Below are 25471 nucleotides of genomic sequence, written 5' to 3' on the forward strand. Positions count from 1 at the left end.
ATCACACACACACTTTCCTCCCCCTCACCACAGTCCCAGCTTCTCTCCTCGCCCAGCTGAGTCAGAAGAACTGGCTCTGCAGTGCCCCAGCTGCTCCAGTGGTGCCTGTGGCTGCCCCAGGACCACCTGCACTGAGCCCCACACGCTGCTCCTGGAAACCTCCAGTTTTTGGTTCATGTTCTTCTTCTTCTTTTTTTCTTTTTTTCAATTAAGACAGGAACATGATGGAAATGCTAAAGAAAAATAAGCATATAGGTGTTCTCCACATAAATCTAAGCTTTTCAGAGTGAGATTATGTTTCAAATGGTGGTTACTAAAATGGAAATGTGCACCTCTGCCAATGTGAAGTTGCTGATGGATGAAGAAAATCGAATCCTGATGCTAAGCCAGTCAATGTCGAAGCCAAGGCAGAATGCGATAGCATATTTTTAAGGCAACACTTAGTAGTCCTTCTACTATTATACTACAAGGACTTGTTATGTTCTTCAGTTAGTCCTGTAATTTACAAACTACACAATTGTGAACACAGTTCAAGGGAAAGTACCTATATATAATCAATTTCTTTCTTTCTCTCAAGAGTCTCAACTTGTTGCCCTGGGTAGAGTGCCATGGCATCACAGCTAACAGCAAGCTCAAATTCCTGGGCCTACGCGATTCTCTTGCCTCATCCTCCCAAGTAGCTGGGAGTACAGGTGCCTGCCACAATACCCAACTATTTATTGGTACCGGCTGGATTTGAACCTTCCAGATCTGGTGTATGTGACTGGCACCCTAGCTGCCTGAGCTACAAGTGCCAAGCATATATAATCAATTTCTTATGAGAGAAAATGATCTGACTTACTAAGTGTGAACCCACACTTGTAGAATATTAGTTAATAGAAGTATTCATTTATTCCATACACATGTACTTTCAGCATCCATTCATGTAAGGACATATATAAAAAACATGTAAGAAATAATGCATACTAAGTAATCAATGCTGAAATGTTTAACTATAACAAATTGAACTGCCATAAAATGATTAGTTATTAATAACCTATTGTATTTCAAATCCAGTGCAAAATTTATCGATGATAACAATGGAGCTTTAAGTAATGAACTGTAGAGTTTTTGTTTCTAAAATTAGTTTGGTTTGTTATGTCTTACTAGTCCCTTTAAGAATTTTCATAAAATAGCTCTTTAGTGGAAAATTATACTGAGTACAGTGGCTCATACCTGTCATTTTGGCATGTGTAGAGGGCAAAGCAGAAGTATCATTAGTGGCTGGGAACTTGAGATAAGCCTGGGCAACACAGCAAGTCCCCACCTCTAAGAAAAAATTAAAAAAAAAAAAAAGAAAGGGCTTGGTGCCTGTAGCTCAGCAGCTAGGGTGCCAGCCACATACACTGGAGCTGGCGGGTCAAATCCAGCCCTGGCCTGTCAAACAAAAATGGCAACTATAACCAAAAAATAGCCAGGCTTTGTGGCCGGCACCTGTAGTCCCAGCTACTTGGGAGGCTGAGGCAAGAGAATCACTTAAGCCAAAGAGTTTGCAGTTTCTGTGAGTTGTGATGCCACAGCATTCAACCCAGGCCCATAGCTTGAGACTCTGTCTCAAAAAAAAAAAAAAAGGGTATATGTATTAGTATTCTGACTATAGTCAGAGCTCCTAAAGAGGCTGAGGAAGGGGCATCACTATAGCCTAGAATTTCAAGTTTTCACCCTACTAAACAGAAACAGACCCTGTCTGTAACTGATTATTAATCAATTAAACAATAGCTTCTTATGTCGATATGGATAGATCTCAGTCATATAAGGCTGAGCAAAAAAAAACAAATTATATGAGGGTATGGACACTATACAACCACTTATTTAAAAATTTATAACAGGAAAACAAATCCTGCATGATATTTATGACCATACATGTATGTAGTAAAAAGTATTGACAGTAGCTGAAAGCAATGAATACCTAATCTGAATGTTGGGTATGTCGATGGAAAAATTTTAACAGTAGAAAAGGACACAAAAGCTGAAACATTTCAAAATCACTCTTTTAACTGTGTCTATAAAGTGTTATTATAGGATGATTAATTACTTTAATTTTAATAATCAAAGATTACACACACACACACACGGAAACTCACACAACCTCCTAATCAGAACAACTGAATGGTGTACAGTCACCAGCATAATAAAAGTATGATGAAATAATGAAAGTTAAAACACATTAAACCTTTCCTATTGCAAGTAAAGGTTTCCTGTAGGAAAGATCAGAATTCCAAAAAGCATTAGAAACCCTTCAAAAATTACAAAGGCTCCAATTTCACTTTGTGACTTTGTAACAAATAGTAGAGAGACTCCAAAGTGGGAATTTTCAAGGGTTAGCACATAAAAGTAGATGATACGAATGAAAACTTAGGAGTTTTAAATTTCTTTTTCTTATGCTTGTAAATAACTCATTTCAAATGTAGATACCAACAGGAACATTTGTGCGAGTCAGCAGAGAAGGATCCCTGTGTCAGATGTTTCCATCAAGGTTGAGAAAGAAGAATTAGGATTAAGAAGACTGAGAGCATTTCAAATATTTTGAAGTAATTCTTTAGACACTAAATTTTGTATTGAAAAGTTTACCTGCTCTGTGCCCAGAACCGTGGTTTCTGCCTGCAGTACCAGCACTTGGGAAGGCCACCAAGGAAGGATTTCTTGAACACAAAAGTTTGTCATCAGCCTGGTTAAAATAGCGGGAGCAGGTGCCTATGGAAGAAACAAAAAAGTAAAAATTAGCTCCTTAGTGGGAACGAGACTCTATTCTTGGCTACTTGGCAGGCTAAAGTACCAAGGTCATTGAGCACAGGACTTTAAAGTTGAAGTGAGGTATGACCACACAAATGCACTTTAGCATCCATAAAAAAGGAGATACTTTCCCTTTAAAAAATTACCTTTTATGGATGTCCCTATGTTCTTCTTTCTTACTGAATTCTCTGCAACAGATTCTTTCATATCAATGGCTGGCTGAATGGGCTTAGAAACGAGATATTTCACAAATAATGTATATATGATACAATATGCAGTGAATAATTCAAGATATATAGAGAAATGTTATTACCTTCACTAAAGGAGGTTTCCAAGAAGACACTAGAAAAGAAAAAAGGACAATCAATACTGAAGATTACACAAATGTAAATATGGCAAAGCCAACCTTATATTCATGGAGAGTGAGTCTCAACATGAACCCTCATGCTTGGCATTCAAATGATTAGACTTTTATATAAGGATGCAACATGACGGAAATATGCTGAAGAAAAATAGGAATGCAGCTAAGATTTGAAAATTGAGATTATAATCCAAATGAGAATGATAGCCAAAATACAAGTGTACACCTCTGCTTATCTGAACACACTGATTGATGAAGAGAACAGTCATCTCTACTCTGACAGGACACATGACCCTGAGGGTTAAATGGCAAAACCAAAGGCAGAAAGACACAGCATATCTTTAACTCATCAGAATCATTTTATCAGTATGCTACCAATGTTTGTCATTTTCTTCAGTCAGAACTATAGTTTAGGATGTACATGTTTGTGAAGACAGCTCAGGTGAATGTATAATCAATTCATAGTGAAAGAAAGTGGCCTGACTTGAGCAGTTATGACATACACAACTACATTATTAGTTAATAAAATAGACATTTTTTCTCAATACCCATGTCATATGCCTACATTTTGTATCCTCTAGTTCAGCAATCTTAAAATTTCTTCTTCTCCTCATATAAGGACATATGTAAAACAGATATGAAGAGTAATGTATACTAAGCTCTGATTATTTAATTCTTTATCAGGAAGAACAAATTGAATTGCTACATAACTATTAGCTATTAAGAACATTTTATCTGTCAAAAACATGTTTATTGATAATAACAATGGAGGTCAAGGAATGAGGTTTATAATTTTTGTCTCTATAATTAGTTGGTTTGGTCTATCTTCCTAGTATCTTAAGGATTTTTATGAAATTTCTCTTTAATAGGATATTAAAATGAGCATGGTGGCTCACACACGTCCTCCTATGTGGAGGCCAAGGCAGTCGTATAATTTGTGGCCAGGCATAAACAAGTGTAGGCAACATAGCAAGACCCCACCTCTACAAAAAAAAAAAAAAAATTGGGTGGTGTGGAGGTGTCCATCAGTGGCACACAAATGGCTGCGCTTGGCAGAAGGCTCATGATAGTCTAGAATTTAAAGGATCTATGTTGAAGCCATGGCACTCCCACCTGGCAAACACAGCCAGACCCACCCTCTAATGAACTGATTGATTATGACAGACCTTTTTTTTTTGTCCATATGGATAGATTTCAGTCACAGAATACTCACAAAACAAAAAAAGTATAAAATGATGTGTACAGTGTGCATCCTTTTAAATAAAACTTAGGATAGGAAGACAAATCCTATGTAGTATTTATGACCATAGACATATTCAGTCAAAAGGACCAAAAGTGCTTGAAAATGATAAACTACCTCCATGGGAAAAAGTTTGAGTAGTAGACAACAATACTAAGGACAAAACATTTCAGAATCACTGTTTTAAATGGCTATGTCTACAAAATTGTTAGTGTAGTGTAATTAATTACTGACCTCATTTGTAATCATCCAATATCACACACACAAACAGGATCCTGCTCAGAACATCTGACTGACTTAATATCATCAATGTAACAATAGGAGGAAATAATTAAAGTTATAATACAAGTGACATGAAAGCAAGTAAAGCTTCCCAATCGGATCAGAATTCCCATGAGCATTTGAAACACGAACAAAAACTGCAGTCTCATAGTTCAGTCTGTGATTTTCTGACAAGTACAGAGATTCCAAACATGGAACTTCAGAGGTCGGGACATAAAGTTAGAAAATAAAAGCATGAAAACATAGCTTCTTTAAATATCATTGTCTTACGATTGTAACTTACTCAATTTTAAACATTGGTACCAACAATACCACTGGCATTATTAATGTCAAATGCTTCCATCAAACTTGGGAAAGTAGAATTAGGAATGAAAAGACTCTGATCATCTCAACTATTTTTAATATAATCGTTTCCAGACTAAATTTTGTATTGAAAAATGTACCTGATTGGGGCCCAGTACCCTGACTCAGGCCTGCAATATGGGGGTCAGTAGGAAACAATATTTTGAGTTCAGCAGTTTGCCAGCTTCCTTACAAACATAGTGAGACCAGGTCATTACAGAAGAAAATAAATAAAAATTAGCTCAGTTTGTTGGAAAGACCCTGTACTGTCTCTCAACTACTCAACAGGTTGAGGGAGAGTAATCGCTTGGTGACAGGACTTTGTAATTACACTGAACTATGGTCAGACAACTGCACTTCTGCTTGGGTAAAGGAACAAGATCCTATCTGTAGAAAAAAAAAATTACCTGATGTGGATGACTGTATTTTCCTCCTTCTTACTGCCTTCTCTGGAACAGATGCTTTCAATTCACTGGTTGGCTGGGTGGTCTTGGAAGCAAAGTATTTCAGAGATTACGTGTATTTCACACAGCATGCAGTGAATAATTCAAAGCAAAAAGAGAAATATTATTACCTGTAAGGGAAGATGTTCCCCAGGAGACCCTAAAAAGCAAAAGGGACACAAAATTGATGCTAATGATTATATAAATGGCAATATGACAAACTCAAGCACATATTGATGGTGTGTGAGTCTCAAAATAAATGATTTTGTTGTTTTAAAAATAGAAGAGCATCAAGAAGAAAAATAGAAATTTAGGTGTTCTCCAATGTGCAGTTAAGATTTCAAATGAACAAATGAAACAATCATGTTCTAAATGATTATGGTAACTAAAAGATAAATGTGCACCTCCACCAATCTGCACATGCTGATCAACAAGGAGTGGAGTGGTCACCATTCTAAGAAGCAAATCTTGACTCTGAGAGGATGTCAAAGCCAATGGCAGAATGCTACAGCATACCTTTAATGCAACACATCATTATACTACAATATTCGTCATTTTCTTCAGTTAGTCCTCTGATTTCGGATGTACACATTTGCGAAGACAGTTCTTGTGAATGTATGATGAATTAATTATGAAAGAAAGTGGTCTGCATCGATCAGTTTGCACATACACTTGCAGCATATTAGTTAATAAAAATATTCATTTTTTTCATACCTACTTGGGTTATCAGAATGCCTACTCTTTTGTATCCTGTAGTTAAGCCATCTTAAAGTCTCTTAATCACTCATTCAAGAACATATATAATATACACCTAAGATATAATGTTTGCTAAGCTATTAGTGTTTCAATGTTTATTAAAATGGAAAAATTGAAGTAGTATGGAATTATTCATTATGAATAATATTTTATAATTCAAAATCAGTGCAATATTTTTAGTAAACTAATGAGAGAGTTAAAGGAATTAGCTCTGTAATTTATTGTTTTTAAAATTATTTTTCTGGCTTTATTACATTAATCATTAGGTATCAGAAATTAATTAGCCTCTTACAATAAACAGACAATGCTTTCTAATCATAGCAATCTCATAAGATTTGATAATATCACATCAACATATATCTGTGATATATTTAAGTAATGGAGAGGAGATATCAGTCAGGGTGGTGTACCACAATTTTAGTTATTTCTGAATTTTTTTATTAATTCATAACTGTGTACATAAATACATTAATGGGGTACAATATGCTAATTTGAAATACAATGTGGAAAGCTTACATTAAACTTGTTAACATAAACATCACCTCACTTAATTATTTGTTGTGGCAAGACATCTTTTTTCTTACAGTAATGTGTAGACAGGCAAAATCTAATCTTCTGCTTGAGTACAGAATTGCTGAAGTATATTTCACCTGGTCAGCATTGACTTCTCTCGAGTTTCTTATCATCACCTGCAGAATTACCTCGCCGGTTTCTTTCCTTTCTGTTCTACTCCACTCACAGTATGTCTTCTTTTGCAAAACCCATGTTGAGATCATGGTTGTTACTTCATTCTTTTGATAGATAATTTCTAAGAATTCTTTCCTCTTTATTTAGCAACAATATACCTTTATTTAGCAACAATCAAAAGTAATTTTGATTTCTTTTTCTCTTTTCTTGTCCCTCTCTAGCTAGAAATGTGTGGGATCTTTGAACTAACCCCATGGCTCGTCTTCCAGTTTTCCCTGTAGGGAAGTCTGTCCCCTTGCTCATCAGTGTGTGTTCCAGGGACCGGCAGCACAGGCATCACCCGATTGTTTCATGGCAGTGCAGCTACCTAGATGTGTTTTATTCACAATGTGCACTTTTAACAAGCTTCCCTGCAGATTTCTTACCATCCGAGAAGCTCTGCTTTACACCTAGGGTGCTTCCACATTCCCTTACCTAAACTTCCCCTTCTAACATATAGTCTCAAGATTCTCCCTTTCACATATTTTAATTTGAAACTGCATTGCCTATCACAAAGTGTCTTTTGGACTTTTTATCAGGCTATAGCTTGCCTCATCTCTTTATAACTAACCTACTCTCTTCACTCTATTGCCCTGATTCAGGCCTTTATGTGACTGTCCTTTGAAGTGACATCATTTTAGATGACACTGACTTTTATCTGTGTATGTCTCGCCCTGTATGCGCACATTCCTCCATGGTAGATAGCTCTGCAGGATCAGGGACCTCAATCCTCAGTGCCGCCCCAGCAGTGAGGAGGACAGGAAGAGAAGAGAAATTCTGCTCTACTTCTCCGACATGTTTCTGCACTGAAAGCTCACTTCACGTTCTTCCCACCGTGCTGACACCCTGATCTTCCTTTCATTAAGGACGTATCTCACTGGACCACCCTGCATCACAGACACCTGCTTCCTGTCCCTTCACGTCATTCTCCCGGTACTCTCTGCCCCGCTCATTCTGCAGTTTCTCTTTACTCCTTTCCTTTTCCTAATTTCCTAACTTTCCTCAGGTCACAGAATACCTTGAAATGGAATTAAAAGGTCAGCTCCTTTGATGACACTCTCCATTTAATCTACTGCTCATATCTAATAAGGTGTACAACTTATCACCATTTCACTTCTCTTTTTTATTGTATGTTTAGTAGGTGACTTTCCTTGGCTATTGGAATTTATTGGTAATCATGTTTTAAAATAAATATTGGGCAAATGACTTTTTAAATAAAATCAAGTTCTCACCTTCTCCTTGTTCATTGACGGCACTTTCTCCTTCTGGATCTGCAGCCCCAGCTGGGTCATGAAAATCCTCAGAGAAACTCTGTTAATATTCATATCAATGATGAGTTTCAGTTAAAAATAATGTTACATCAATATTTCCTAATCACCTTCTTCAAAAATATCTGCATTTCCTATTTAAAACAATTATAGCTATATATAACAGAGGCATGCATTGAAAATAAAGAAATGTTTCAACAGATGATCTCATATATTTGCATGATATCAAGTTTATTTTTTATCTGTATGTTGCTGTTGATTCTTTAAACTGAGCAGGGAAGGTCACAGACACACATTCACAGACATAATATGATCTTATGTGCATAGTTCAACAAGAACTAACCTCAAAATACCTTAACTTTTATTTTTCATGAACACAACAGAACATGCAAAAGATATACAATATATTTTCTATAATTTCTAAAGTATTAAACTGTTAAAGTTTAATTAATTATTAATTTGGTTGTTCTATTAACGATCACTGAAATAATTACAGATTTTTTTTTTTTTTTTGGCAACAGAGTCTTACTATGCAACCCTCAGTAGAGTGCCATGGCATCACAGCTCACAGCAACCTCAACCTCTTGGGCTCAAGTAATTCTCTTGCCTCAGTCTCCCTTGTAGCTGGGACTATAGGTACGCACTACAACGCCTGGCTATTTTTCTTTTTCAGAGATGGGATCTTGCTCTTGCTCAGAGCTGGTCTCAAACTCGTGAGCCAAGGCAATCCACCCGCCTCGGCCTTCCAAAATGCTAGGATTACAAGCATTAGCCACCTGAAATAGTTCTTTAGTTTTTAGATAAACTGAACTTCAGAACCCAAACTGGTTCTTTACAAGTTAAAGGAAGTTATGAAGCCTTATTATTTTGTACTATACTACTGTGGTTTCTTAAGTGAAACTTGTAAATTAGCAGAATTGTACTACACAGCCGTAACATACTTAGCACATAATTACTTTAAATTAATTATGTTCTGAAAAATGCAAGTAAATAATTCCTATGGGCATAATCAAGAGATGATAAGGTCAAAACAGCTACTTTTATGTTTTAACATCGCTCAATGTTTATGTTTTAAAATAACAAGAGATGGTACCTGCAAATGCAAACTTGGTTCTCCAGCTGCCTGTTTTTCTGATCCCAATGCAGATATCACATCTATAAAATGTTATTTACAGATATATCGGTAAGAACACTTTTTACTATGAAATTTAAAGACATATACAACTCTGTCTCCATTTATTTCAGTGAAACAAAAGTAAAAGCAGAAAACAATCTCAGAGTGTTTAAGTACTTTCAGGAAGATGTTAGTATAAAGAAAGATAACAAAAGGAAGATTTAAAAGAAATGGAACAATTGTGTCTAAGCCTGCTAAGTACTTGTAATAGCATTTTGGCATTAAACATTTTCCAGAGATATTTTCTAACTTACCACCTCTATTATTTTTATACACAAAAATAAAATTGTCATTACTTGTTTGCTTGTGTAAGGCACATTCAACGATACCAATATCAGTTTGTTTTTTTCCCGTGGCTTGTTTTCTTGTTCCCTCCTATTCAGAAAAAGAAAAAGAAAAAAAAAAAAACACTTCAGAACATGTATTCATGCAGTCAAACACCAATTCAGTCTTTGAGACAAGAAACATTCACTGTGTTTATGCAACCCTGGCACTATCCTGGGAGAATCTGAAAAAAGAAATAGAAGACAGCTGTGCTCTGTGGGCAGAGAGACACACAGGACAGTTAAGGAGCGTCTAAGTCACTGGTCCTACAGTCATGGTGAGTAAGCAGAGCAAAGGCACAAGGAGAGCACAGTCAGCTCTGCTGGGGCAGCTCAGGAAAGATGGGGCCAAAGTGTGACAGACACCATGTGCAGCATGAGAGCTGGAGGGTGTCTAGACGGGAGCATGAGCAGAAGGCTGAGGCACAAAACCACACCCCAACAAAGTAATGTGGTCACACCGGGACAGTGACAGGAGAGGAGACAAAGAGAGAAACTGGGAGAACCAGGCCAAATGACAAACTGCATGTGTCAAGCTAGAATGTGAGCTTTCTCCTTCATGTAATGGGGTGTACTCAACAAGCAGATGCATTAGACCATCACTAACATATTTCAGAAACGTCACCCTGGCAGCAAATTAAACACAGACAAACACAGAAGGGGCAAAACTAGAACAGAAGACTTCAAGATCATAAATCAGAGAGTAAATTACAGTAACAAGACATGAAAATTGAAGGCAGGTGGAAAAACACAGAACTCGGCGAATGACTGGAGTGGTGACTTGAGGGAGGGCTGGAGTGTAGGGTTCTTCACGCTTCAGTCCGTCAGTGCTCTCTGTGGGGTGTTACTCGGATGGGGAACCCAGACGACAGGAAAGAGGCAGGGAAGGGACAAGGGCAGTGTCTTTCGTTTGGGACTTATCAAATTTGAGGTGCACAGAGTACTAAGAAGACATATCTGGATAATTACATGTGGAATAGAAGCAGATGACCTTACTCTGGAAAAGCATATGCTGTGAAGAAGATAAATACTTGAAAGATCAACTAAATTGGTAGAATTAAATAATGTCCATTCTTTTTTTCAATTCCAGCCCCTCAAACTATTTATCAATCCTTCGTTATGTAAACTAATAGAAAAAAAAAAAAGTCAACCAGTGATATTTCTACTAAATGGTTTTCTGTGACCAACTTTTCATGGAAAACATAACATGATCATAGTTAGACCATTGTAAAATTTTAACAATAAATACTACATAAAACTAGATTCAGAGTGAGAAAATTAATGATACAAGAGACAAGTCTACCTTGGTGTCAGAGTCAAAGTCTTCATGCTCTGGAGTATGCCGTAAGTCGTCATGGACATTCAGAGTGTCAGAAATGCTTTACAGCAGAAACAGACCACAAAAATGAATGGGTTCATTACTTTAAAAACAAACAAACAAACAAACAAAACCCTTCCAGGTCTTATATGGGTGCTCCCTCAAAAAAAAAAATAAAAACAAAAACCAAACACACAGGGGAAAGGTCACCTAGTACACATTGAATCTGTCTCTGAATACAGTTAAAGGTGGCTTTTTGTTTTATAAAAAAATATTTTAGTTATCTAGTTATGCCTCTATCTCTCCCAATCTATGAAATATTCAATGAGACACCCTGAGTTCCACAACCAATAGAGACAGGCAATATATTGGCAGCACCTGAGAATACTCTGTCTTTGCAAATTCTCTGCCTTGAAGGCTAAACTGAAAACCCAATTAACAACAGACATAATTTTTGTTACCTGATCTGGGAATAAACCTGATAAGCTTGAACAAAGTAGAACAATACCTTTATTATCTATCTTATTAACCTTTATTATCTATTTCTGGTTCAAAGCCTAATCTGTGTCACTTGAATACGGCAATGGTGGTTCTTCAGCATGGAAACCACTTGCATGGAGCCCCACTGCTTCCCCTTCCTCTAAAATAGTACAGGGAATCCTGTGAAACATTTGAGAGGTCTGAAACCTACATGTACACATCAAAGAGAAAATGTATAAGTTGTTGTTAGGGATACTCCTCCCAGAAAGATTAAAACATTAAAAATTTAAAAATCCAATTATTTTCCCTAGGTAAGTCCTGCCTTATTCAGGTCACTATGAACGAGAAAGCCCCTAAAGTCTTCACAGGCACTCAGAGTCAGAAGAACACAGACAGATGGAGGCCAGAGTCTCAGCAGCTGCATCTCTACTTCCCTACATACTGTGTAATCATCTTCCTTCCTATGGGCTCCCACTTCCAGGTACCTCATTCGTAGGGCTCCAGGACAATGTCCAACCTTTGAATCTTCAGCCTGGAAAGCACAGCCCCTGAGGTGTGGGCCCAAATGACTCAGATTAGGAGCTATCTGCTCTGCTGCTCCAGGAAACAAGCTACGTGGGGTCTCGGCCATCCACCCCCAGCACAGGCGTGTCACCAGCATCCCGGCTGGAGCTCCGCGACTGACGCAGCAGCCAGCCCTAACCCTGACCTACACTCCATGTACATGACAAAGACATCAGCCAATTGGAAAAGAGTAGAGGTGAAGGGAAACCTGCCCAGGGCCATGGATCCATGTTGTTCAGCAGCCTTCGGTCCCCTAGCAGTCAAGGGGCTCTAAGCCACCCCTGTGTAAGCTGGGATACAAGTAGCTGGCATCACAATTCTATCTGCTGTAGAGACTCTTCCCAGTGGCTCACATTCTTTTACCATCTTTCAACAGCAACCAAGTTTGTCTGTTTTTCCAATTAACCAAACTATAAAGCAGCAACTTGTTCAGGGCTCCCTTGAACCCCTTTTTTCTTTTCCTCTTAATTTTTTTTATTCAATCATAACCGTGTACATTAATGCATTTATGGGCACAATGTGCTGATTTTATATACATTTGGAATGCTTACTATAATCTCTTTTGAGTTTCAGGTTCTCCATTGAACAACCACTTGACTAGTATGTCAAACACAGCTGAAGCACTAGAGGGGATTTTCATTAGTCTCTAAGATTTCAAACTGGTTAACATAGCCTTCACCTCACTTATTTAATCGTTGTGTTAAGACGTCTACACTCTAGTCTTAATAGATTTGACATGTACCAATGCCATAGCTCCACAGATGGGATGCCACCGATCACCCTCCCTCCACCCGGCCATCCCTCTGCCATCCACTCGCCCTCCTTTTCTCTCCTTCTCTCTGAGCTATAATTGTGTTTTATACTGTGTATGAAAGTGTGGGTGATTATATATTGCTTTTATAAAGTTCTGGGTACATGGGATACTTTTTATTCCATTCTTGAGATACTTTACTAGGAAGAATATATTACAGCTCCATCCATGTAAACAGAAAAGAGATAAAGTCTCCATTTTTAAGGCTGCATAATATTCCATGGTGTATATTGTGGTATCTGTATATATGCCACAATTTGTTAATTCATTCATGGGTCATTGAGCACTTGGGCTGCTTCCATGACTTGGAAATTATGTATTTGGCTGCAATAAACCTTCTGGTGCAAATATCTTTGTTGTAAAGTGATTTTTGGTTTTCTGGTTAGATACATAGTGGAGGAATTGCAGGATCGAATGGCAGGTCTACTTTTAGTTCCTAAGTGTTCTCCAAACTTCTTTCCAGAAGGAAAGTATTAGCTTAAATTTTCACCAGCAGAACTTGTTTTACATATAAGCTCCCAACATACTGTGTCCTTCATTCCTGTGATTTACCTTTACCAAACTTGTCATAAACCAAAATATGATCTCTTTCCTAAAACCCTCATTCCTGAACAACCCACTGCTCCTTCTTTTCCAGCCTGGAACTCCCTTGCTAATCCCATGGGTGTCCACTTCCACTGGGGTCTCCAGCTGATTCTGTTCTTCCCTTACGCCATTGGCTTCACTAGACCACTCACCTTTCTTAAAACACTCATAGCCCGGATGATGGAAGAAGAGCACTGGGCTATGAATTAAGGAACTTGAGTTCAAATTTTATTTCTGTCAATAATTATTATATCCAAATAAGGCACTATAATCTCTTTGAGTTTCAGGTTCTCCATTGAACAAGCACTTGACTAGTATGTTAAACACAGCTGAAGCACTAGAGGGGACTTTCATTAGTCTCCAAGATTTCTTGAAATACTGAAATACTATGAACTTTTGATTTTATCTATAGAGAAGTGGGGCACACTCAGCGAGCAGAAATGGGAAAAATAATAGAACGAAGGAAACATCCCATAAAGCAGAGAAGAAAGTTGAAAAAGATAGAACAATTATAGAGAACTCATGGAGGAAGAAGAAAGACCTTATGAAAAAGGAAAGGCTTCATGGAAGTAGGAAAAGGAAAAAGTCTAAAGATAAAACCAAACTGGAAGTCAGTAAGTAGCAAAATCAATTAGAAACAGCATGTTAACCAGTTTGGTGTAAACATTCCAAGTCGTATATAAAATCATCACATTGTACCCCATAAATGCAGTAATGTTACACAGTTATGATGTAACATAAAAAAAAGTGGAAGGGAGTAGAAGCAACATGGAAAAAAAATTAAAGGGGAAAAAAACAGCCTTTCAATGGATGCTAAATATTAATTAGTATAACATGATCTATACACAGATATCCTTTCTTTACAGTAATAATGATTCATCTCTAGAACTTGCCTGGTCTTGCTTATGTAAAACCTATAGTGCTGTGGGCACAGCTAAGTGAGATCTGTCCTAAAACCTTTGAGGATAAAAGCAAAGTACTGATCACCACTGCCACTGTCAGACACATGAAGACAGACTTGGACTAACCAGACTTCTGAGGAGATGTCTGAGAGTTAACATGGAACCAAGTGTGATTGTCTGACCTGAACAGACCCGGGCCTGGTTCCCCACTCCCAGGACAGTGCAGGGTGTAGTGACATGGGCTGTTGATCAAGACCAGGGATTCGGGAGCCACACAGGTTACTTGTCAAATCATGAGTCAGCTACTTATTAAATGTGGGATCTTGGGCCAATTAATCAACCTCTCTAAACCACCCTCGCCCAATTAGTAAAAAAAGTAGGTTATAATAGTGCAGACACATTACAGAGCTGTTAGCATGACTACAGGAGGTGACAGATGCGCAGCACACAACACACAGTCTAGCCCAGAGGAGAGCACTCAACAAATACCAGTTTCTTTGCTCTGTATTCTCTTAATTATTATATAATTTTTTAAACCTATAAAATCCTACCTGGTTACAGAGTGTTCAGTAGTCTCACCCACTATTAAAGAAAAAAAATCAAAACATTTTAAATCAACAAGAGAAAAATGTAGGATATTAAAAGCATAGGAGAGCATGTGGCATGTGCCTTAATCCCAGCTACTCGGGAGAATGAGAAGGGAGGATCATTTGAGGAGCCGGGAGTTTGACTGAACTTAGACAACATAGCTTCCTAATTCATCAAAACAAATCATACATAGTTGTGTGCATTCTTTAAACCTTGTCAAAAAAACAAGACTCTGAGGCTTGGTTACAAAGTACCCCTTTGGGGCCAAACAGCAAGTACCTTTGGTTTTGTTTTCTGGGATCTTGGTTATCTAGGGTCAATCAAGAACCAAAACTACAAAATAGAAAACTTCAGAAATAAACAATTCCTAAGTTTTAAATTCTGCATGTTGTGAATGGTGCGTTAAAATCTTGGGCCTCACATCAACTAGCATGTGAACCCTGCCCTTGCAGGTGCACACACACCATCTGTGCTACTCCCCCTAGGCATCAACATGGTCTGCCATCATGTCCAGCCCTCAACATCATCACGGCTTAGTGACACAGAGCAGCTGAAGGAGATGATCTCCTATCAACTGCACTGAGAAGGCCAACAGTAGCCTCACGCAACACCACAATGCCTACATCCTTCCTGTCACTTCTTCTCACCCAGAAGCCTGTGTCATCTCACAACATCATAAGAAGAAGTATGAGAACAATGCAATCAGATATTTTGAAAGACAATATTCACATAACATTTTTTACAGTATAGTGTTATAATCATTCTCTTTTACTATAAGTTGTTGTTAATCTCTTAATGTGCCTCATTTATAAATCAAACTCAATCATAGATATTTGTACATAAAAAAACCCTTGTACACACAGGGCTTGTTAGACCTGCAGGTTCAGGGATTCACTGGGGTCTTGGAATGTGCCCCCCACAGATGAGGGGGGCAGCTGTACTTAGGTTGCTGTGACACAACTCAGCTTCCACAGCTCTTTAGTTCAGAGTGTCCAGTTTAGGACAAAACTACCCATCACCGGGAACCTAGGCCCTGCTCTCTGTTTTCAAGGCAAACATAAGGAACAGGCCAAGGGCAAGGATCTTTGCAGAGACATTGTGGCTGCCAGTGGAGAAGAGCTCGCAAGAGATCAGTGCACTTCCTCTCACTGATCCTCTTCGGGAGAAGATGCTGGTGCATTTACTTAGTTCCAGCTCTTGTCTCTGCACTATTTATGGTGCTAAAAAGGTTCAAATTCCCCTGCCATTTTACCTCCCACAGAAAGAACCACTGACAATATTACCGCCTGAAGAGCTCATCTACTCCGAACAACACCTCATATTCACATGAGCTCTAGAAACACTGCGAAGGTGGTGGCAAGCTGACAGAAGTACTATCAATTCACACAGGCTAAATGGATGTGCCAATAATCCTCCCTCTCCCTGGTGGGTGGGAAAAAAAAAATTCTTTTTCGCTTCATGTAATGCCAAATAGAATGACTGCGTTCACACTCCTCATGACAGAAAATCAGGCTGTGTGTAAGTCATGTCATCTTAACATGGGTAATCTGAAAACCAATCCCCTCAAGGAAGGAGACCAGTGAGGGGTGTACCTGTCTATCTACAGTATTCCCTGTCTAGTCTTATTTCCAACTGCAAGGTAAGTGTGAGAGACCTAGCCATTCCAAGTGTGAAAGTAAAATCTCTACAGACTGTCCTCTCCCCTTGCGACAGTCTACCTGGACCCATCTCATGGATTCCAGCCAGTGTTGGGTAGTACGTCACAACGCATGATGCCATTTTTCTCAGGCCTCCCTGTTACATGGAAACATCTATAGAAATCATGCCTTTTTTAGCACATAAAGTATGTGCTATGCGGGTGAACAAAATAAAAAAAGGGAAACTAAGGCAAGGACAAAGAACATCTTCAATGACTACCTTCATTACCTTGAAACTTTAATATTTACATATTGAAAAAGATGCCCACTCTAATATACCAAGTATATGACTATGCCGGAAAAAGCAAAACTCAGGAGAAAGCAAAAGATCAGTGGTGCCATGGATTAGTGCGAAGGGAGAGAAGGAGGAGAAGGTAAATTATAAAGAACTTTTAGCACAATGGAACTATTCTGTATGTGATATGCAATGACAAATACATGTCATTATATATTAATCCAACCTCGTAGAATGTATGAAACCAAGAGTGAACCCTAGTGTATACCTTGGACTTTGAATTATATGATGTGTTAATGTAGGTTCATCAGCCGTAGCTATTGTCCCACTCTGGTGGGGATGTTGATGATGGGGGAGGCTGTGCCTAAGTGGGGGTGGGTTAGGGAGTATAGATATGAGGACTCTCTTTACCTTCTTCTCAATTTTGTTGTGAACCTAAAATTATTCTAAAATATAAAGTTATTAATTTAAAAATATATTCTCTGAACCTGCTATTATGCTATATTATAGCAGACTATAGTCACCTTAAAAATTGGAGATAATTAAATATGAAATAATAGATTACAGATATTTTCCCACAGGTTGAAACACAAAGCAAAATTTCACTGCAAACTTAGGCAAGAAAGCAAATGATAACAAAGATCGAGCATTTTATTTTCTTTCATGATGACAAACAGGGGGTTCACAATATGAATCAAATCTGGGCATTATTTTCACTCCCAAATATTGAGAGAGTATAAATGTTTTTCTTACATGAGTGATTTTGTGATGTTTGAGTCAGGGTTATCAGTGTGTCTGTCACCTAACTAGTGATCGCTATACCCATTAGGCAGGTTTCCGCCCTTCCCTTCATCCTCTTCCTCTTTTCCAAAGATTTTCCTCTGAACATAGTGAAATAATTGAGTATTTTTAAAGACACTAATGTTTGAGGTTACAAATTACCTACAAGTAACTTTTTAAATAATTCTGAATTGTAGACTGCAAAGAAAGAAATTAAGAAAAAAATACACAATTTACACATTGATTTTTTAACTTTTCTTCTGTGATAAAAACTTCCTTATTTTTACTTTTTTATCTATTGTATGACGACAACAAATAATTCACTACCAGCGATCTTACCTGGATTGATGTTTTCATTTTCAGTAGGATTTTTAGGGTTTTCAGGATTTATACTTTTTTGCATATATTCAGAAAGTACTTGGTGAATGCTATGTACAAAAAAAAGTAATAAATAAAATTATTATTTTAATACTCACATGAGAAACACTTAAAAATATCTGAAGTTCTTAGATTATTCCAGACAATATCAGAGGTAACATCAGAACTTCGATTATAACATACACTTCATAATTGTAAGCTCCACAAAGTTCTTTTGAAATTTCTTATTAAAAAAGAAAAAAAAAAGTAAAGTCACCAGGGATAGAGGGCAGTATAGCTCTGTAAATTAACTTACATTAGCATGACATAATGGGAAGTGGCAGGAACTCAAAAGAAGCCCTGGCTCTCCAACCACAGCTATTCGTTTGACCTGTGTAGATCAATATGTAAGCTAAGGATGAGGCTTGGGTCTGTTAGATCCAACTAACCTACTTCAGATTCAGAAATGTCTGTGCCGTGGCTTCCTGCTGAGGTATAACATGGAAATATTTTTAAAATTTGAGGTGGAGATGCAAGTAGCTTCAGAGAGCTCCATATATATGGAGAACCCTATCTATGCCTTGCACTTTGGAACCCCTTATGATCATATATATATATATATATATATTTTTTTTTTTTTTAAGACAAAGTCTCACTCTGTCGCCTTGGGAAGAGTGATGTAGCATCATAGATTACAGGAACCTGACACTGTCGGGCTCAAACGATCCTCTTGCCTCAGCACTCCCCCCCCAGTAGCTGGGACTACAGGGCACCTGCCACAATGCCTGGCTTTTTTAGAAAGGGGGTCTCATTTTTGCTCAGGCTGGTCTTGAACTCGTGAACTCAGGCAATCTGCCTGCCTCAACCTCCCAGAGTGCTAGGATTACAGGTGTGGGTTACCATGCCCAGCACAGAGATTTCCATTAGTAAGAACACAGAGCAATTAAGAGGTCAAGCCCAAGTTACTTCCCACTACTCTAGGGAATAATAATATCAGACCTTCTACATACTAAGGAAAGGTGATACACAGGCTATAAAGAGGCCTCAGGGTACAAGATCTGCTAGCAAAGAAGAAATTCGCATCTCTTCTGGAACATTGTTTGAACCTCTTTGATGGTGAACAAGTCTAACTAATATCCACTTGAGAAAGGACAAACAAGGGCCTCAACCGATAATTTATCACTAACTTGAAGGCAAAGTCTAAGCTATGATGAAGGGTCCTCATAAGGTGTTCGATACAGAAAAGGGCAGCTTTCCTCATACTGTGTGCAGCTAAACCTAGGAGGTTCAGCTGCCAGAGCAGGGTGCTGGTGCCCTGGGAGCAATGGCTGAACAAATAAGCAAACAAATGTGGACTAAAAACAAAAGAACAAACAAATACTTTGAAATCTAAGATTGAGCCCATGACCACTGACAGATATGGTTCAGCACAAGGGCATCCAGGTAGCAAAGGTCAGTCATTACCACACTGCAGGACTACTTCAATAGTGACAACACAGCAACACTTACCAGTGGAAGCCACAGACTGAGTAGAATGTCTTTTTTCCTCCTCCTCTGACTTGTAAAAGAGGACCCTATCTATGCCTTGCACTTTGGAACCCTTTATGATCTTGAAAAATTCAAAGAGGAGCTTATAAAAGATAGCCCCCAGGGGACAGCATAGATTTTTTGATGAAATGGACATTTTAGGACCCAAATAAATAGTTAGAAAAATCAGAGATATGACACTATTTTAATCTCCTTCATAGAATTTATACACAGAATGAAATGAACAGCACAGTCATCTCTAGGAATAAAGCTGTTAAAGGTCCTGAGAGAAAGAATCCTGCACCCATTGCTCCTTCTAACTAGTCTATCTTACCTTAATTTCTGGCTGATGAAGTCAACTGGCTCACTACCATTCCAAAATACCATAAAGCAAACTAGGAAATCTCACCTCATGTGTAAGAAAGATGAGATAGCTACATTTATTTTAAACCTCAATATAGGATTAACTAATCTTTTTTTTTTTTTTTTAAGAAAATAGGCTTAGGTGGGACATTTCTTTTTTTGTTGTTGTTGTTGTTGTTGGGGATTCATTGAGGGTACAATAAGCCAGGTTACACTGATTGCAATTGTTAGGTAAAGTCCCTCTTGCAATCATGTCTTGCCCCCATAAAGTGAAACACTTACGCTTTATAACCACTATTAATGGCATAGTCTTTTGCAGTCAATCGAAAGACATCTCGATAAAAGACATCAATACTTTGCTGAAGAAGAAACTGGACTATATCCTCTGACTGAGAACGTACTGCAACTATGAGGGAACTTCTAAAATAACAAAGAGATAACATCAGTATTATAAACTTTAAAAAATTTATTTAAACAATTAATTTGATATACTTTACCTCTGTAACATCTTCTCTGTGTGGAGTTTACCATGTACTAATAAACACAAGCATCTTGGGTGCTCAAGTGTTCATCTTTGTAAGAAGCCTCCCATCCCACTGGGGTATTACAAAGTACCAGTCGCTAATTTAAAGTCCGTTGATTGGTAAGAAACTATGCTGAGGTCACTTATCTAACGTACACAAAGATTTAAGTGAGGAATTCTCAATTTCTTCCCTAATCTCATATACTATGTTATAAATTCAAAGTCAGGTATGGATCAGATAAGTAAGCTTAAGACAATAAGAGCGAAAATACTAATAACAGTAGTCACACACACACACACAAAAAAAAACAGTAGTCACAGTAGTTTCCGTTAATGATGCTGATGTTCATGTGATAAGAACTTGATGTTATATACATAATCTTACTCACATAAAACAATCCTTAAAGGACATAATGTTATACTATTTTTCATGCGATAAAACATAATTGGTGGCAAGTAGCGTTCCCCACGTCACACACTTCCCAAGCCAGGAAGCTCTGAAGTCAACAGTCTTGCAGGCTTCTAATGTTATTCCCTTTACTCCTTCCTACCCACCTGTGACTTGTCTTAAATACGGGAAATATTCATCTCAAAAGCTATCTTTCTTTACTGTGCCCAGACCAAATAAAAAATAAAATATCAAAATAGAGTAGAAATTAAACATGAAAAATAAAAAAAACCTGATTAATCCATGGTATCTGGTAATACCAACTAAAAAGTGCTCAGAGGTAACCTAAGATCAATATTCTTTAATGGAACAACTGAAAGTAAAGAGTCATCCAAAAATCAAAGTGATGCTCCACTCCAAAGTACTGGCTTCTCAGCAGAAATCCTACAAGTGCAAAGGTAGAGGGCCTCTATCTTCAATCTTCTGAAACAGCACAACTACCAGCCTAAGATTTTGTATCCTGAAAAACTAAGTTTCATATTTCATTGAGAAACTAAATCTTTTCCAGACAAGCAAACTTTGATGAACTTATTTAGACCTGGTTCAAATATGCAAATCTATGATCTGTGTGTTTATAACTGAATAAAAAAATAATAATATATATATATATATTTTTTTTTTCCACATAGATAGAAGTAAAAACAAAGACCCTATGATCATTGCAATAGATGCAGAAAATGTATCTGACAAAGTTCAACATCCTTTTTAAATAAGAATATTAAGAAATTTGGGATAGGTGGGACATTCTTCAAAATAGTAGAATCCAGCTATGACAAAACCTCAGCCAAGATCATATTAAATGAAAAAAAAAAAAAAAACAACTATAAGTATTCCTGCTTAGAACTGGAACCAGACATGGATGCCCACTCTTGCCACTACTATTCAACAGTGCTGACAGTCCTGCCCAGAGCAATGAGACAAGAGAAGAACATCAAGGGTATCCAAACAGGAAAGAAGAAGTCAAACTATCACTCTTTGCTGACGATATGATTTTATAAATAGAAAACCCCAACAACTCAACCAAGGGACTCTTGGAATTGATAAATAAAGAGAGTGCCATCTCAGGTAACAAAATCCATGTACACAATCCTGTTGCTTTCATAAATGCTAACAATAGTAAACCATTAAATCAAATCAAATTCACGATGCCCTTCACAATAGTATCAAATATAATGAAATATTTTGGAATACATTTAACAAAAAAGGTGAAGGATCTCTATAGGGAGATATATAAAACACTAAGAAAAGAAATCACAGCGGATTTAAAGAGATAGAAAAACATTTAATGTTCATGGATTGGCAGAATCAACATTGTTAAAATGTCTATATTATCCAAAGTGGTTTATGGATTCAATGTGATTCCTATTAAAAATACCAATGTCATATTTTGAATTACTGAAATAATAGTTCTACACTTTATATGGAATAAGAAAAGACCCTTGAATAGCCAGTGCAATCTTATGTAATAAGAACAAATATGGGGCATCACTTTATCACAATTCAGGCAATACTACAGGGCTATAGTAATCAAAACATCATGGTATTATCATGAAAATAAAGATAAACTCTCTCTCTCTTTCTTTTTTGTTTGTTTGTTCGTTTAGTTGCCCTGGGCCAGGTTCAAACCTACCAGCCCTGGAGCACGTGGCCGGCACTCAATCACGTACACATTCATAGGAATGGTAAAACATAACTACAGTCCAGAAAGAAGCAGGGAAGAGGAGGAAGAGGGAAGGGGAGTGGGGAGGTCAGGAGGAGGGAGGATATTTGGGGGGACCTCACCTAATGTGCTAATGCAACGATACATTTGAAAACTATTAAGAATAGAGTATAAATGTCTTACCACAACAAATAAGTAAGGAAATGTTTATGTCAATCAGTTAGATGTAAGTGTTCCACATTGTATATCAAATCAGTTTGCTACACCCCCAAAATGCATTAATGTACACAGTTATGATTTAATAAGGAAAAAAACTAAAGGTAAAGACCTATGGATTAGAACAGAAAAGAATCCCTATTCAATACGTGGTACTGGGAGACCTATATAGACACATGTAACAGACTGAGACAGGACCCACACCTCTCACAAAAATTAAGTCACGATGTATAAAACATTTAAACCTAAGGCATGATGCTACAAGAACTCTAGAAGAAACAGTGTTGGAAAAACTGTTACAGATATCAGCCTAAGGAAATTTATAAAAAAGACCCCAATGGCAAAAATAAGTAAATGGAACCTGATGAAGTTTAACAGCTCCTGCACAGCCAAGGAAGGACATAATCAACAAAGTAAATGCCACAGAGTTGGAGAAGACACTTGCATGCTACACATCCAAGAAAGGACCGATAATGAGCATCTACAAAAAACTCAAGTCCATCAATGAGAAGTGATCAATCTCATTAAAAGCTGGGAAAAGAGATATGAACACAAACTTTTCTCATGAAGATAGACTAATGGCCAAAAACACATGAAAAAAATGCTCAACATCCCTAATCATCAGGGAAATGCAAATCAAAACGACAGTGAAAATATTTACTAGCCCTTAGGGAGAATGGCTGACATTATAAAATCCCAAAGCACAGATGCTGGCATACATGTGGCGAGAAATGAATATTCATACACTCTTGGTGGGACAGCAGACTAGTCCAACCTCTATGCAAAATATGGATATTACTCAGAGAACCTAAAGTGGACCTTCCATCTGATCCTGCAATCCTTCTACTAGAAATTTGCCCAAAGGGGAAAAAAAAGACATTTTATAACAAAGACACTTTCACTTGAGTCTTGATAGCAGCACAATTCACAATTGCACAGACATGGAAACAACCCAGTGACCATCAACACATGGATGGATTAATAAAATGTGATATATATATATATATATATATTTCATGTGTGTGCATCTAAACATGCATACATGCACCATCAGATACTATTCAGCCACAAGAAAAATGGTGGTCGAACATCTTTTGTAACAACATGGATGGAATTGGAGACTATTCTCTGTGAGGCGCACGGCCTACAGATACATGAAAAAAAATGCTCATCTTTAATCATCAGATAAATGCAAATGAAAACCACTTTGAGATATCATCTAACTCCAGTTAGAGTGGCTCACATTATAAAATCCCTAAACTGCAGATGTTGGCATGGATATGGAGAAAAGGGAACACTTCTGCACTGCTGGTGGGAATGCAAGCTAATACGTCCCTTTTGGAAGAGATGGAGAATACTCAGGGATCTAAAAGTAGACCCTCCATCGGATCCTGCAATTCCTCTACTAGGTGTATATCCAAAAGACCAAAAATCACTTTATAACAAAGATATTTTCACCAGATTGTTCATTGCGGCGCAATTCATAATTGCCAAGTCATTAAAGAAGCCCAAGTGCCCATCGACCCATGAATGGATTAATAAATTGTAGAATATTTACACCATGGAATATTATGGAGCCTTAAAAAAGATGGAGATTTTACATCTTTTACGTTTACATGGATGGAGGTGGAACATATCCTACTTAGTAAAATATCTTAAGAATGCAAGAAAAAAATATCCAATGTACTTAGTACTATTATGAAACCAATTTACAATCACTCACACTTTCATATGAAGAGTAGATCACAACTATGGCCCAGGATGAAGGCAGGAGGAGGGGGGATGAGAGAGGAAAGGGAGATGGGAGGGGAGGGGGGGAGGTCAGATTGAGGGAGGGTGAATGGTGGGATCATACCTATGGTGCATATTGCTCATATGAAAGCAAAACTCCAGAAACCTTAAGTAGGGGAGGGGGGAGAAAGGGATGTATGGATTTCCACCCAATGGGTACACTGTACCCCATGGGTACATTGTACAATTTCTGGATGAAGGGCACACCTATAACTTTGACTTAAAATGTATAAAAGCAAACTATGTAACCAAATCGTATGTACCCTCGTAATAGTCTGGAATAAAAAGTCTACTGTACCTTTCATGTCTATCAACTGCATTTATATCTGCTTTGTTCTTCACCAAGAATTCCACCATTTTAAGACTTTTTACATTTATGGCAAGTAAAAGTGGTGTAAGTTGCTTCTGTAAAACAGGAAAAACAATTTATAATTCACAAAATCACATATTCCTCAACTCAAGTGAAAACCTCACGTAAGATTTCATGAACGTACACATGTAATGTAGAAAGTAATAGAAAGCACTTCCTTCCTTCCGTGCTTTCCAGGCACTGCTCCTTCACCTTGAATCACCCCTCCCCTGCCTCACCACATTAACTTCGGCCATCTCTAAAGCTCCTTTAACACATTTACCACTTTGAAGACTCTGCTTCTATCATGGAATTTATCATGGTGTAGTGTAATTGATTGTCTCCTTTCGAAACCAGGAGCTCCTTGAGGGCACAGGCTATTTCTTTTATCCCTATATTTGGAAATACTAAGACACAGTAGTAAATGCTTTGAATATTTTTATTGAATTATGATCTAAATTATTCTCTTTAGAGCAGTGTTTTGTAAACTATGTGTCAAAGAATATTTACATCACTGTAAGTTGAGGATTATATCCCATGAGAAAGATTCCATAATCTATGCTTAAGATTACAAATCTGTGCACTATGAA

General features: G+C 37.6%; 1 protein-coding gene across 1 annotated transcript in view; it reads right to left on the reverse strand.

Moving 5' to 3' along the window:
* The window catches only part of LOC128588745 (ankyrin repeat domain-containing protein 62-like), a 108676-nt gene that overhangs the window by 71053 nt on the left and 12152 nt on the right, over positions 1 to 25471 (reverse strand). The window contains exons 4-13 of the mRNA XM_053595574.1: positions 24831 to 24937; positions 20177 to 20314; positions 17987 to 18075; positions 9284 to 9345; positions 8155 to 8233; positions 5572 to 5600; positions 5405 to 5486; positions 3086 to 3114; positions 2919 to 3000; positions 2611 to 2733 (exon numbers count right to left, since the gene is read on the reverse strand). Of these exons, the coding sequence (XP_053451549.1) occupies positions 2611 to 2733; positions 2919 to 3000; positions 3086 to 3114; positions 5405 to 5486; positions 5572 to 5600; positions 8155 to 8233; positions 9284 to 9345; positions 17987 to 18075; positions 20177 to 20314; positions 24831 to 24937 (820 nt within the window). The remainder of the gene's footprint in view (positions 1 to 2610; positions 2734 to 2918; positions 3001 to 3085; positions 3115 to 5404; positions 5487 to 5571; positions 5601 to 8154; positions 8234 to 9283; positions 9346 to 17986; positions 18076 to 20176; positions 20315 to 24830; positions 24938 to 25471) is intronic.

The sequence above is a fragment of the Nycticebus coucang genome, chromosome 6 (genome assembly GCF_027406575.1).
Source record: "Nycticebus coucang isolate mNycCou1 chromosome 6, mNycCou1.pri, whole genome shotgun sequence".
Classification (NCBI taxonomy): Eukaryota; Metazoa; Chordata; class Mammalia; order Primates; family Lorisidae; genus Nycticebus; species Nycticebus coucang.